Below are 15,806 nucleotides of genomic sequence, written 5' to 3'. Positions count from 1 at the left end.
TCGGAAGAGGAGAATCAGTCTCGAAGCTTTTTTAGAGGTAGTAGGAGGCTGAACCAAACCGAGTCACCGACAGAGGGATCGAGCGCAGCAAACATCACGAGCGTTGCATTAAAACATCTTCGTTTTATTATCTCTGTCGAACTCGTGCTTTTTTTGGTCTTACTGCTCCGATCCTCGTCATCTGATCGACTCTAAACAAAAAGGTGAGTCTGGTGTAAGAAAAGTGTACATTTTGTACAGATGTGTGGATGTGTGAGCGACCGCATGTATATGTAACCTAACGTATGGCACCCCTCCCTTCCTTTTTTTTCCCCCAAGTTGTGTAACGCTGCCCGTCGATCGCCGAAAATAGGCGATCTCCAAGCTCACATCGCGTCGCTTCGCGACGCGATGTGAGCTTGGAGATCGCCTATTTTTCAGGTGGCCCTGGCTTTTGTGTCAGTTAGTTAAACAACGGTTAAACGTTATGTTACAGTTATACAGCCTGAGGGTTAAAACCATAAAAAGAAGAAGCGATTGCATTGTAATTCCAGCTGTCGGAACTTGAACTTGTGGGCGTTTGACTGTACGTCGTGCATGATCTGATCACACAGGTTTATATTATATTTTTTTGGTTGGTGTTTTGTCGGATCGAACCCTCTTGTTTTGGTATTTTGTTTGATCAAACCCTTTTATGTTTGATATTTTGTCTGGTAAACGCGTTTTGTTTAGAATTTTGTCTGATCAAACTCTTTTTGTTTGGTATTTTGTCTGATCAACCCCTTATGTTGGGTATTTTGTCTGATCAAACCGTTTTTGTTTAGTATTTTCTCTGCTCAAACCCTTTTTATTTAGTATTTTCTCTGATCAAACCCTTTTTGTTTAGTATAGTATCTGATCATACCCTTTTTTATTTGGTATATTGTCTGATCAAACTATTTATTAATTTGTCTGATCAAACCCTATCTTCTCTTTTTTTTCTCTCTGTATGTACGCTGCTGCGCCACCAGATCTCTTCTCTCTTTTTTTTTTGTAACGTAAAAAAAAATGACGGAAACCGAGACCAGGGACCACAACGCCAACAAGCAGCAGCCGCCGCCGAAGCAGCAGAATGGAGATGCCACCGGCACCATGGTGACAAATAACTCCATGTCAAATGGCTCGACCACGGCCAGAGACGACGTCTTCGACGACACTTACAAGATGAAGCAAGGGCCCAAGCCTGCTATGCGGCTGGTGTGGAGGAACATCATCCTGATGACCATCCTGCATTCGGCTGCTCTGTACGGAGTGTTCTGCGTCCCTTCCGCTCAGGCGGCCACCCTCGCCTGGTGTAAGTTAAAAAAAAAAGAAAAAGTATTCCCTAAACAACATCCATGGGCGTTAGAAGGAGTTCCCTCTAGCCCTGAAACATGACTGTCATGTGAACCATGCCTAGAGTTAACCAGTGGTGGGAAAAGTACTTAGATTTGTTTTACTTAAGTCAAAGTATCAATATCAACTGCAGTGTAGAAATACCGTTACAAAAAAAAGTCCAGTAATCAAAATGTACTTAAAGTACCAAAAGTAAAAGCACTCATTGTGCAGAATTTCACAAGTTCAAAATGTATAATAAATCATTTGAAAATGGCAGATCTACAATTATGAGCTTGTAGATCTGCTATTTTCAAATGGCCTAAATATATATAGGGCTGAAGTGGTTAATGTATGTTTTGTGATAATAATCTAAATCTGCAAAGTAACTGAAGCTGTCAAATAATTGTAGTGGAGTCAAAGTATAATATTTGCCTCTGTGATGTAGTGGAGTAAAAGTACTGGAAATACTCTAGTAAAGCAAAAATACCTCAACATTGTAGTACAGTAACAAGTACAGTACTTTTACTGTAAATTTACTTAATTACTTTCCACCACTGAACGCCATGGTACTTTCGAGCCATTGCCCGCACACCTGCTGCAGCGTAGACTGTGCAGCCCCTCGTCTGTAGTCAAAAATAAAAAATACGTTTTCGCTACTCGCCAAAACAAAGACTGTTTTAATGTGTTGAAAGCCTCCTTTCTCTAGTGGGAACACTCTGAGCCCCCCACCTCGCGTCTAAAATACACCTTTTCACCAAAATGCAAAATAATCCACCGGATGGAAAATACATTGTAGTTGCTCCACTGCGCCCCCTACAGATCTGGTCAATAGAAAAGTTCCATTGACCAGATCTGTAGGGAGCCCAGTGGAGCAACTAAATAATGTTTTCTTTCTGGTGAAACATTTTCTTTTCTGGCCAAAAATGTATTTTAGAGTTGAGGTGGGGGGCTCCAAGTGTTCCCACTAGTTTTAAAATCGTCTTTGTTTTGGTGAGTAGCGAAGTGTGTTTATTTTTGCTACAGACGAGAGACTGAGACTCACACCTGGGTGTGACAAAGGCGTTAAGGAGAACTCATTCTAATGCTATGGACTATGGACCAGAGCTATCCTACACGCAAACTAGCCTAAACCTATGCTGCATTTTATTGGGGTTTTCACTTTTCACACTGACGAACCCCCTTGCATCGCCCGGGCAGCCCTGGGGAAAAAAAGGGAACAGAATGTGCTGATCTGGTGTGATGATTGCAAAGTAGGTGGCCTGCAGACTTGCTGGCATTTGGCATAGTATTTGAATATATGGGCCACTATACTGGATTCAGTGGTGTAAAGTAACGAAGTACATTTACTCAAGTACTGTACTTAAATACAATTTTGAGGCATTTTTTTTACTTTACTGGAGCATTTCCAATTTTCACTACTTTTACTTCTACTCCACTACATCTCAGAGGCAAATGTTGTACTTTTACTCCACTACAATTCTATGAAAACTTTAGTTACTTTGTAGATTTAGATTATTATTATTATTATTATTATTATTATTATTATTACAAAACACACTAACCACTTCCGCCCGCTACATATTTCGGCCATTTGAAAATAGCCGATCTACAAGCCCACACTGCGTCACAATGCAAGCTTGTAGATCGGCTATTTTCAAAAGATATTTTTTGTATACAGTTTGAACTTGTGAAATGGGACATTATACACGATGAGTACTTCTACATTTGGTACTTTAAGTACATTTTGATACCAATATAATATTCAATGATATTTCTGCATTGCAGTATTGATACTTTTACCTAAGTAAAGAATGTTAGTACTTGTACCACCACTGCACTATACTGGGTTGTTCAGTACAAAGGGGCGTGCAGCTCTCAGTCCACCCACAAGAGGAACTAAGTCAGATGATGACATAATGAACTAGTTGAGATGTAATTCATGTGATATCCTATGTTAGCTGGGCTCTTACATGAGTGCAAAAAAAACCCTCTAGCAGATGCCAAACCTGCAGAATAATTCGAATTTCAACCCAATGAATATAGTTAGACTGTTGGAGCATGACTCGAATTACTGAAACAGTCTTAACTTTGTTTCCATTGTGGCGCACTTGCATAATTTCCCCCTCTCTTCGCAATGCTGAACTGCATATTATTTCACTGGGGCAGACAAAGCACAATCACCATTCCAATAGACATCCCATTGTGAGCTGCATGGCACTGCAAACAGAAAGTCCTTTGCCCCCGGTTCTCACATCCTTGGCAGCGCTGTCGGCCCGCACATAGAAACATAGAAACACATTCAGCACTTTTAGAACAAGTTGTGAGAACGGCAGTAGACGTGCGCTACTCCCACTGTAACATATCTCTGGTCGTAAACAACTCCCCCAACAACACTGAGACGGAACTGGACAGTTTGTCCAGTGGATGCAACCTGCACACAGCCCGTATCCTTGAGCGTTAGATAAGCCACTTTCAACCCTGGAGTACATGGGAATGTCATTAAAGGCGCTTTACAATTTGCATTTCATTCGCACACCGACAGCAGAGGAAACCCAAGTCCAACCTGCTCATCGGGAGCATTTTAGGCGTTCAGAGCCTTGCTCGAGGACACACTTTGACAGCAACCCCGGGGCGAACCGGAGATCAAACGTTGCATTAAAACCTCTTCATTTATTATTACTGTCAAACTCGTGCTTTGTCATCTTAACTCCGATCGTGGTCGTCTGATAGCCTCTAAAAGAAAGTTGGGTCTGGTGTAAAAAGTGTACATTTTGTACGGATGTGTGGCTGCTAGCAACCGCATGTATATGTAACCTAACGTATGGCAGCCCCTCCCTTCCTTCCTTTTTTTCCTTAGTTGTGTAACGCTGCCTGTCAATCGCTGAAAATGGCTTATCTCCAAGCGTTGTGAGCGTCTAAATATGCTAGTTATGACAAAAAAAGAGCGCATATGATGCTCCAAGTATATAGGGCTTGAGGGGTTAAATTGGTGTGAACTGTTCCTGTGACTAATGGTAATGAAGTGTGATATGTGCAGCATCTTGTTACCAGGGGTTTCCCGGCTCATTACTGTGTCTGACCAAGCCTTTTCCTTTCTCTCTCTTTACAGCTGGCGTGTGCTTCCTCATCAGTGCCCTTGGCATCACCGCCGGTGCACACAGGCTCTGGAGCCACAGGTCCTACAAAGCTTCCTATCCTCTGCGAGTCTTCCTGGCTCTCGCCAACTCCATGGCCTTCCAGGTACAGAGACATGAAAACATAAGTGTCCCATCTTCTGCCAATAGGCTCTATGCACAGCAGCCATATTATCACTTCCTTCACAGGTGTTACCAATGATACTAATGAAGGCTCTGTTCCATTTAGTGTAGCGCAGTGGTTTCCACGAGCCCCATACCTCTGAGAGTGTACAAATGGACCCGTAAGGGTCCATTTGGTTCCATTTGTACACTCTCAGAGTTACACACCTGTAAGGGGCCATTTGGAAGCCCATGAGGGTCCCTGGACCCCAACTGTAGACCCACTGGTGTAACAGAGTGTTTCCAGTGGGCCAACATGCACAATATCAGCACCCTGACTCTGTTTGACCAGAATGGAACAGAGCCATCATTAGTATCATTGGTAACACCTGTGAATGTCTTCATAATATGGCTGCTGTGAATATAGCCTATGATAAAGGAAGGGACATTGGCTATTATGTTAATCCCTTTGCAGAAATAAATGCAGGAAGTGTATTAGGAATTTTAGACCAGTGGTCTCATCTTGTACTTTTATATTGTTTTAAGAATAAAATGATATCTAATCACTTATGCCAGCAGTGCTAGCCACATGTTTGTTTGCAAATTATGATTTCAAAGAACCTTTTAATCTGAGTGATGTACATTTAATCCTTTTGCTTGCTTAATCTAGTGATCAGAATCTGCTTTTGTGCATTTCGTTGGCCATATGTGTTATCTAATCCTCTTTCTCTTCACGTGTGCGTGTGTGTCTCTGTGTGCACAGAATGATATCTACGAGTGGTCCAGGGACCACCGCGTGCACCACAAGTTCTCCGAGACGGACGCAGACCCCCATAACGCCGTGCGGGGCTTCTTCTTCGCTCACGTGGGCTGGCTGATGGTCCGCAAGCATCCCGACGTCATCGAGAAAGGCCGCAAGCTGGAGATGTCGGACCTCAAGGCAGACACAGTGGTTATGTTCCAGAAAAAGTGAGGAAAGAATATGCGTTTTTAACCATTCAAACCCAATACCGGGGTTTCCTGCAGGTCTATAATTGGGTTTCCTCACACACACACACCAAATGTCTTCACCGAAAATACCCAATCTACAAGCTTTATGAATGACATCTACGAGTGGGCCTGGGACCACTTATAGAGCTGCTATTTTTGCCAAATGTTTGCTTATTGTGACACGCCCAGAAAAGGGACATTAGTGTTCATGTAGTTAAGTCTCCATGAAAGGTTCCCAGGAGGCTAGAGAGAACGTTGCATTAAACCTGAACCCTTAACGGCTCTGGTTATTCTTTTCAGGTCTTTCATTACGTGGCACAGGGACACATCACGCAATAACTTTGTGAATGCCGTCCCATACAAATGAACAATTCGATGATTTTCGCAAATATTTAGTGAACTTTTTTTACAATGCGTCATATTGCGCATGAACAAAATGAAATGAAAGCAGTCTAGACAATTGAAACAATTTAGTTAGGCTTTTAGCAGAGATATATATATATATATTTTTATTTTTATTTTTTATTGCATAGGTTATATATTTTTTAATTTGCATAGGTTGAACAGGTTCAACTATTTTGCTAAATGTGTGTGTGTGTGTGTGTGCGCGCACACATGTTGACAGTTCTATCTACACTGGCCCAGGCTGTCCAGGAAGTTGTTGTCTAGGTCACAGATCCACTGATACGGCCTGCCTTCTGTGCCAGGCAGCACATCACACCATACCCAGACAGTGAACAGTCATTGGCCATTTTGTCAACAGGTCTTTTCCTTTGGAAGCGGTCCAAAGCAGTCTGCATTGCTATTCTCAGTGAAAGAGGCTTGTCGACACCCAACAGCAGTTTATCACAGGGTCTAGTTTAACACATGTAATGAACTCGTTTATACATTTTTTTGTAATGCTTATGTTAAACATTTTGTTTGACTTAAGACTACTCCCAATTGTTGTTTTTTTCTTTTCACACACACTTGGTTTGGAATTTGATGTATTTCACCAGACAAAGATTGGTAGAATCTTTGCTACAGTGCATGGACATCCCAGGATAAAATTATGCTACTCTGTAGTTGTGCTGGATTTATAAATTTGCCATTTGATACATGGTCACAATACGCTTTATTGTCACATTTAATTTGCACACTCCAGTTTGTAGTTTTCGTGAGAGGATGGAGGTCTGCAAAGAGGGGGGGGAAAAAGCAGGATAGAGATGGGTCAAAAAATAAAATAAAAATCTATATAATGTATACACAGGTAGTATATGTAGTAGCTGGTATGTACATGATGTTTGGAACATATCATCTGCAGGATTAAACTATTAGCAGCAGGTGCATTTCATTAGAAGGAAGGTGTAAAATCGTCATAGTTGACATAGGTAAAGCCACATCAGGTGACAACTACGCAAACTAAAGGAAGTACTAATGTAATCTACATGAGGGAAGGTATGGTAATCCAGCATGGCCAGAGTAGACCAAAGGTCAGATCTGTCTAAGTGGGAAGAGAAAAAAAACAAAACATTTTGGATACGCATGACAAAAGAATGACGTCACAAAAGTTCTGATCCTGCTGAGATACACAGACATGCATTGCAGAAATTCTTACCTGAGCTAAATCTGATAACTAATATCATGTGTGTTTTTTTTTTTTTTTTCTTTCAGCCACTACAAAACCTCTGTGCTCATCCTATGTTTTGCCGTGCCCACTTTGGTGCCCTGGTACATGTGGGGTGAGTCCCTGGCGGTGGCCTACTTTGTCCCCTGTCTCCTGAGATACACCCTGGTCCTCAATGCCACCTGGTTGGTCAACAGCGCCGCTCACATGTGGGGAAACCGGCCTTACGACCAGACGATCAACCCCAGGGAGAACGCTTTCGTTGCGTTCAGCGCCGTGGGTAAGGAACATGTTTTGTTATAACCTCTTAGAAGAAACCTCTTCTAAGAGGTTATGTTGGCAGAAATCTATGCAAAAACCTGTTTGTGATGATTATTAAAAAGTTATTTTGGCAAAAATCTATGCTAAAACCTGTTTGTGATGATTATTAACATTTAAACATGAGTGAGCCACATCTTATACTTGCATGCCTGGCGAAAATGGCAGATCTATAAGATCGCAACGTGTTGTGACTTGCGATGCATTGTGAACTTGTAGATGTGCTATTTTCAGTTTAAAAAAAAAATGTTTTTGCCTATAATATAATGCCCAAAATGGGGATGCCAGGTTGAAAGTTGTTTCATTTAAATATTTAATCTATATTGATGAATAATTGCCGTACACAGTGGACAGGGACTCTGTACAAAGCTGGAGCAGTACTGTCATGTCATTCACAGTGGAGCGGAACTTGCTAATCCAGTGGCTAATGTTTACTTTGTGCGGGAGATCCTGGTTTTAGTATCGACACAGAACAGTCAGCTTTGAAGTTATGTGTGCCTACCTTTCCAGAGATGGGCTCTGAGATGCCATTTTCTATTTCAATAATGGTTTTCACTTTCCAAATTGTCAGCCACATAAATATTTACATGGAAAAAAGGGAGTGACTCACTCCATTTGTCATATCCATTTTCATAACATGCCAAGTTGACGGCTACCATTAACCACTTAATCCCTATATTCTTAGTTGACTGGGGTGCCTTATACCAGGTCGGCTAGGATTTCCTTCCACACCAAATCTCCTGGCCAAGAAATAGCTGATCTACAAGCTCACAGCGAGCGAGCTTGTAGATCTGCTATTTCTGCCAAATGTTGACCCCAGAATGTGACGCTAGGGTTCAAGCGGTTATGTATCAATTAGGCGTTGCCGATTCCTCAGTGTGTAAAAATACAACTTGCAGAAAAACTTACAATCTTTCTTTATTCTTACTTGCAGGCGAAGGCTTCCACAACTACCACCATACATTCCCCTATGACTATGGCACCAGCGAGTTTGGCTACAAGCTGAATATCACCGCCGCCTTTATTGATCTCATGTGCTTCCTGGGTCTGGCGTCTGACCGGAAAAAGGCTTCTAAGGAGCTGGTCACGGCCCGCGTGAAGAGGACTGGCGACGGGAGCCACAAAAGCGGTTGAGCTACTCGAAGCCACGGACTAAAAGATACCGACCAGTCAAACCAAGAAGGAACGTAGCAACAGAAATGGCAATGGCAGCAGTTTGGTAAGGCAGTGGTGGCGCAGTGGCGAATCTGGCGATCACCATGGCTCATATCTTCTTCTTTTCTTTCATGAGTTTAAAACCTGTTCTTGGACTAATATTGGCTCCAATGGTCTTTTTTCCACAAAGTGTGTTTATGTTTTGAAACGACTTCACTGACTATTGGTCTCAGTCAGCAACTTTGGCCGAGCAAGTAAGCACAGCTTTATATTACCTGCCGTAACATCCAACAGGCCCTAGTCTGAAAACCAGCAGAATATGCCAACCAAATAGCCTGTGGCCTGTGTGTCAAAGCAGCGATTAGAATATTAACCGATTATTTATTCATGTGCTATTTATTCATCCCCATTGGCACTTTGATTAGAGAAAATGTTAGTGGTGAGATTTAATCACGTGTCTGTTCAATTAGGCCTTTTTTGCTCTAACGTGTCAAAGATATTAGTAGCGCTTTGGTGGAGATGATCTTGATATTTATTCAGTTATTAGGTTTTCTTTAATTTTGAAGCGGCAGTCTTATGAAACCATAAAGCTGCTGCTTCTTCGACAGCCAACATCCAGACAGCCAGTGTACCATTGAGCTGTCACCATTGATACCATAATACCAGACAACATTTGGTGACTGCAGTCCTGCCGCACGTATATTTTAGCGAATGACTACATGGTAGTCAACCTCTAGGGAAGAAGACACTCATTAAACAACACCTTGGCCAGAGGTGACGTTCTCTGGAATCTTGTAATTTGTGTGTCTAACACAATTTTACACCTCTGGTCGAGTAGTGAGATTTCTTCCCCGTGACTTAAGCTAAATAATCTGAAGCGCCGGGTATTCATCCACCCTCTTTCACCAAGACACCTCTGCACTGAAACACAGAAAACCAACAGACTCCTCGGCCTTGATGGGAGAAAGAAAAGAGGGATTTGCTTTTGTATTTTCTACTTGCAGTTTGAAAGGGAGACGGGCGTGGTTGGCTCTGTTGTCCCTCTCCCTTCAAGATAAGGCCATCGAGACATTTATATAGCAGGTGCATTTACCGTACGTGTTGTCTTATGGTATAATTGCAACATTAGCCAGGATTCTTGCCAAAATGCCTTAGGAGGGTAATTTACTTTTTCCACTTGCGTGTCCGTCAGATATCAAAGTGCAAATTCTGACTTTCAGGGTTTAAAAACGGACATCCTGTGAAAGGATGTGGGTGGGGGGAGGCATAGACACAAAGAGCATAGAACATGGCTGTTTGTTGTTACTGTCTTTACTGTATGTAAGAAAGAAGAATAACTGATGGCCCTCATAACATACTGAATGAGAAGGATCGCGCGTAAAAAATCTGAAATTCTCAATTGTGACAAACGGACCTTTTGCATAAGGTCGGTAGATATTTTTCTCTTTAAAAAAAGAAAGGAAAAAAAGATCCAAACTTGTTAGTATATCTCATTAATGACATTGTAATATTTGTCACACTTTTTCAGTGCAATTACTTTTTACAGTGTTAACTTCTTGAAGTTTGAATGCCTTAAAAAAAACTGGCACATTTTTTTTCAAGGAATGTTTTACCCACTGTATGTTCCGTGAATAAACCAAATTTTCTATTTGTAGGAAGGTATGTTTTGCTGTCAGATTTTTGTTGGAATTTCTCTAATATACTCCCTATTCCTAAACTGAATAAATGGATTCTGATTCCATTTGTATACCAGTGCCTTAGTTAAACTTTATTCTCCATTTTTATATACTAGCCTATGTTTGTATCTGTAATTGGGTATACTATACATTTCTTTTGTAATGGTTAACCCATTTACACTTGAGGCCGATTCTAAAAACGCCTTCTAAATCCTGAACTAAAATTTTCTGAAAAACTTCAAAAATTACAAAAAAAAATTATGTTGCTATATAATGTACATAGCAACAAGAACTCCAAAAGGGGTTCCCGTACTGAAAGGTATAGTTACAAATAGGGGTTCCCGCCCCAAAATGGTTAAGTCAATTCCTTTTGGAATACAAAAATAACGTATAGCACGTTCCTTGTCATGACTTTTGGTACGTCAATACATGTCAATTTAACATGACTTAAGCACATAATTTGAATAGCATGACGGCATCAAGCAGTCAAATTTCTCTAGGTGAAGGGTTATTTATGACTGTTAGCTGTGGCTGTCCCTTGACTTAGAGAATGGAGAAGTTTGTCTTTGATCTAATTTGTCTCTGGTATGCACACCCTTAAGGCAGGCTTGTTATGTACTTGGTATGCAGTGCTGTCTTTATCAAGTGATCCGTTATCATACACATTACACAATGTTGTAAAACAGCTCCGTGCAATGCAATGCCCACAGGCATCAACGCTTGCATTGTTCTGGCGCTACCTTATACAATCTGAGCATGTCTCTCTCTTGCACCATCTGCTGGTGAATCCTTTTTTTATATACTGGGTTAGAGTTGTGGTGGTCTATCCTTTCTTGTTAGATCTTTGTAATGAAAATATGTCCCCTTTGGATGCCAAACTAGCATGCTACAGCAGTGGTTCTCAAAATGGGTTCCGGGGACCCCTAGAGGTCCTTGAGAAGGGTTCCAGTGGTTCCCCACAAAATGTTATTCTTCATATATTTCGAAAATGGAAGCTCTGCAAACTCACAAAGTGTTAGGTCGTGAGCTTGTAGAGCTGCTATCTCTGAAAACTTTAGGCAATTAGAAATGAGAAAAGCTTGTAGGGTGGCTATTTGTTTTGAAAAACAATTATTGAAATACGTTCTTAAAATAGGGTCTTAAAAAAAATACTTGACAGTACAGAAATCTTCTCTCATGGAGTTTTCTGGTTCTTTTCAATTGGTGTTCACGGCCAAATTTATGTAAATTTTGGGGTGACCATTCGTGAGAAAATAGCCGATCTATACAGTGTTTACACAGGGTTTAAGTGGTAATCAATGGGAGCAGTTGTCACAGTTGGTTGAGATCGATATGTCCTTGGCATGAAAAAGTTTGAGAGCCACTGTGCTGCTGTTAGGGCAGAGCGTGCAGTACAGGCCAGATGTACAGTAAAGCCTTGCAGTCACACCACAGTGCTGTCAGAACAACAACTGATCTCTGTAGAACCCAACGGTGACATCATTCAGCCTTCTCACCATTGGCTGCTGACTGTCAGACCATCCTCTCCAAGGCATGTCACAATACACTGTGGTCTCTCTCTGTGGTCTCTCTCTCACACACACACGCACACGCGCGCGCGCGCGCACACAACACTCAATGTACACACACATGACACTCAATGTACGCACACATTGGCACCTAAAGGACTACAATGCAAATAAGCAGTGCTGGAAGATGCATTAACACAATGTAGAAATAATCTAAAAAGTTTGAGTAAAAGTACAAAAGTATTGGCATCAAAATACACTTAAAGTACCAAAAGTAAAATGATTCACTATGCAGAATGTCCCATTTCACAATTCACTCAAAATGTGTCAACATCTTTCGAACATATCCGCTCTTCAAGCTCACAACATGTCGCACCGTGACACATTTTGAGCTTGAAAATTAGCCATTGCAGTGTTTTAAAAAGTTCAATATTTGCCTCAGAGGTGTAGTGGAGTAGAAGTATAAAGTATTGAAAAATAGACATAGTTGAGTAAAGTAAAAGTACCTCAAAATTGTACTTTAGTACAGTACTTGAATAAATGTACTTAGTTACTTTCCACCATTGTCACACTTGTGGCCCAGTGTTGTCAAACGGCTTCAGTCTACTGAAGAAGCCACATCCTGCTGCCACTTACATGTGTCGCCTATAGTGAGATATTATGAAATAACCTATAGTGTCGCCTATCATGCAGAATTATGTAAAGCTCTGAAACTGCTGACATTTCAAACATTATACGTGGGTGTATATAATAATTATCTCTCTCTATATGCAGTATATATATATCGTATATATCTATACACAGTGTGTGTGTGCGTGCGTGCGTATGTATGTATGTATGTATGTATGTATATATATATATATGTATATGTATATGTATATATATATATATATATATATGTATATATATATATATATATATATATATATATATATATATATATATATATATATATATATATATATATATATATATATATACACACATGTAGATATGTAGATATATAATGTATATGAAAATGAAAATAAACTCAATATGAAACAATTTAAACTATTCCTATAACCGAATTAAATGCAACAGCATGCAACAGAAAATAATAAAATATAGTGTGTGTGTGTGTGTGTGTGTGTGTGTGTGTGTGTGTGTGTGTGTGTGTGTGTGTGTGTGTGTGTGTGTGTGGATGTACATAATTATTTACAACATCATACAGACCATGGCATATGACATTTGAAACATTATTTGGGGCTTTAGAAACGTAATTATCTATATTGCATTAGGTACAAACCGTTGTGCCTAATCCTAATCAAATCAGCTATTTTCGGCAAAGAGATTTGGTGTCGAAGGAAATAACAGCCGACCTAGTACAGGGCACCCCGGTCAACTAAGAATATAGGTATTTCCCATTAAGACCTGAGGCCGATTCTACAAATGCCTTCTGAATCGGTAGTTAAGCACACTTTCAAAAACGTTTTTTTAAATCCACACATTAAATCCTGGTTTTCATGGATTAAGTGGTTAATGGTAGCTGTTAACTTGGCACATTAGTCGAGATCAATATGACAAATGGATATGCCATTTGTCATATCCATTTCCATGAGTCACTCACTTTTTGCCCGTATAAAGGGCTTTATAATAGTACGCTGACAATTGTTGTCAATCAAATCCAAGTTTGTAATGCTATTTAGATTACAGAATGTCAGCAAGTTTCTAAAGCCCCAAAATAATAGGCTATCGTGTGTTCAAGGTAGCATAGAGGCTAATGTACCGGTATATATTATGCGTACACAAAGCCTACATGTGTCTGCACATGTGTTGGTCATTTCTTTTATGTATCACGACTGCAGGACTGGTTACACATCCTTTTTGCTAATCTTTCACATTTCAGCATTTTATATGTTGAAATATATGGGGGGGGGGGTTGGGGGTTAAGAGCTCCACTATTCATCAGTCAGCAAATTGATTTGTGTAACTTTTTGCAACTCCTTGCATGATGCAAACGTAGCATTTTGCTATATTGCATGATTTAGTCTCTTTTGACTGAATATCTTACACATTTTGCTGAGGAATGAGAAAGTTGTTATTCTAAAGTTGTTGTTGATGTTTTCTTTAGAATAAACCCCTAGGCTATTTGTCATTCCTCTTGGCGTTTCCTTAATCCAAAAACATCCTTCAAGGGAGCCTCCTTAATCACTCTAATCCTAATTTGCACACGAGAAGATGCACGAATACCAAAGGAAAGGCACCTAAAGGTCACGGGGTTATTTAGTAATAAACCTAAAACCCAAAGTTAGGTAGGGACCCATCTGGATTAGTGATGCAAATACCCAATAATCTGATCAATCACTAGGCTGTCAATCTAGTCGAATCCGTTTTATGATGAGGGTTGTATTAGATTGGGTGCATTTGCTTTTTTTTAAGCAAAAATATCCACTCCAGGCACGTGTATGTAGTTGAAATGTAAATATATTTTGTTTGCAACATCCATGCCTTATTATTTTGAAACAGCAAATTAACCTGGATAAACTTTGTTTTACTCCTTTCCGGTGTGTGAAGGAATGAGGCCTGTGAATTTTTCCAACTCATTTTTTTTACTGATAATTGTCTTATTATGATCCGATTTCAGGATCAGGATCACTTTGCAATGAGTTGTATGGAAGGAATTTGCTTTGGTTTGAGATGCAGTGAAAGGGTGACAGCCCTACAGTTTAACACTAGGAATGTCTACCAGTTAGACGGATGTGGCCTCGGATTAGCCTAGGCCCTAGTCACTAGGGCCTAGTGCAATGCTCATTGGACAACTTACTCAAAGACTAATTTAAATGTAATCTTTAGAGGATGGTAACATTAATTTAATCACACATTTACTTTAGCTTTAACCCAGTCTTAATTCCCTCTAAAACTGTGGTTCTCAAAGTGGGGCCCGGGGACCCCCACAGGTCCTTGAGGGGGTTCCCAGCTAAATTAGTTACTATAGCATCAAAATCTGTTTAACCACTTTAAACCTACGTACATCGGCAATTTCAAAATAGCCGATCTACAGGCTCACGATGCGTCGCAAATGCGTCAGGTTATTGACATGAAAATGTTTGAGAACGACTGCTCTGTTTGGCCTTTTTGTTACCTAATCAAAACAAAAAAAATCATGATCCAGGAACAAACTTGTGCTAATCCCCAAGCAATCAGTTAACCCATTTAGACCGGGAAAGCATCTGTCATTCCACTTTGGTTACACTTTGAGAACCACTGATATTATAGCAACATAAGTTTAAAAAAAAAACTTTAAAAAACAAAACCTGTTAGGATGTAGAGGACATTTGTAGAATCCCCAGAAGCAAAGATTTGAGTTAAAAATGTTCGCTTAAAAATGTCCACGATTTAAAAACAATTGCAGATCTACAAGCTCATAGCGCGGCACTCGGTGTATATCTGCTCTTTTTGAATAGCCCAAAGAAATCTAAAAATGACACCGGGATGCGTTCCCGGATCGAATGGATTAACACGTCTTTCAACATGAAGAGTATAATGTGTAGCCTAAATAAACTTTTCCGCGGGCTTGAAATGCAAAGAGATCAGTGTTACAGTCTCACATGAGGATTAAACGGATCTTCCTTTGGCTCTTCGGGAGGGAAAGGGCCACCAGTTCCACTGGGCCGCGGCTCAAGGCCCAGGGTGCCTCTTTGATCACTCCAGTCCCTCCTTGGTACAATGGCTCTGATTGGCCGAGGGAGTCGGAAGGGGGAAAATCTTTAATTAAGCAGATAATCTCTTGTTGGGGACGAGAGTGGGGTCCATTTCAGAAGCCCCCCCTCTTCCTCCAATGTGGGTTCAGACTCTTGGGGTAGTATAGCCCTGGGTGAGGTTTCATATGTAGGTATAGCTCAGTGTCCTGTCGACCGTCCGGCTGCGAGGATAGAGCTGCTGCCATTCATTTATTCATTCATTTATTCATTCATTCATTCATTCCATCTATCTACCTGTCAGG

The 15,806-nt window shown here is 40.6% G+C and overlaps 1 protein-coding gene across 1 annotated transcript; it reads left to right on the top strand.

The window, feature by feature from the left end:
* scdb (stearoyl-CoA desaturase b) lies at window positions 1-10,298 on the top strand. Its single transcript, XM_084076499.1, has 6 exons — window positions 1-203; window positions 990-1,312; window positions 4,445-4,575; window positions 5,335-5,540; window positions 7,215-7,447; window positions 8,420-10,298. Exons 2-6 carry the CDS (start codon window positions 1,027-1,029, stop codon window positions 8,617-8,619), a joined length of 1,056 nt encoding a protein of 351 aa, XP_083932625.1. The 5' UTR covers window positions 1-203; window positions 990-1,026; the 3' UTR covers window positions 8,620-10,298.
* Window positions 10,299-15,806: the final 5,508 nt, after the last annotated feature.

Source organism: Gymnoscopelus microlampas (assembly GCF_963454915.1).
Source record: "Gymnoscopelus microlampas genome assembly, chromosome: 13".
Taxonomy (NCBI): domain Eukaryota; kingdom Metazoa; phylum Chordata; class Actinopteri; order Myctophiformes; family Myctophidae; genus Gymnoscopelus; species Gymnoscopelus microlampas.
This window is presented reverse-complemented; position numbering and strand designations above follow the sequence as displayed.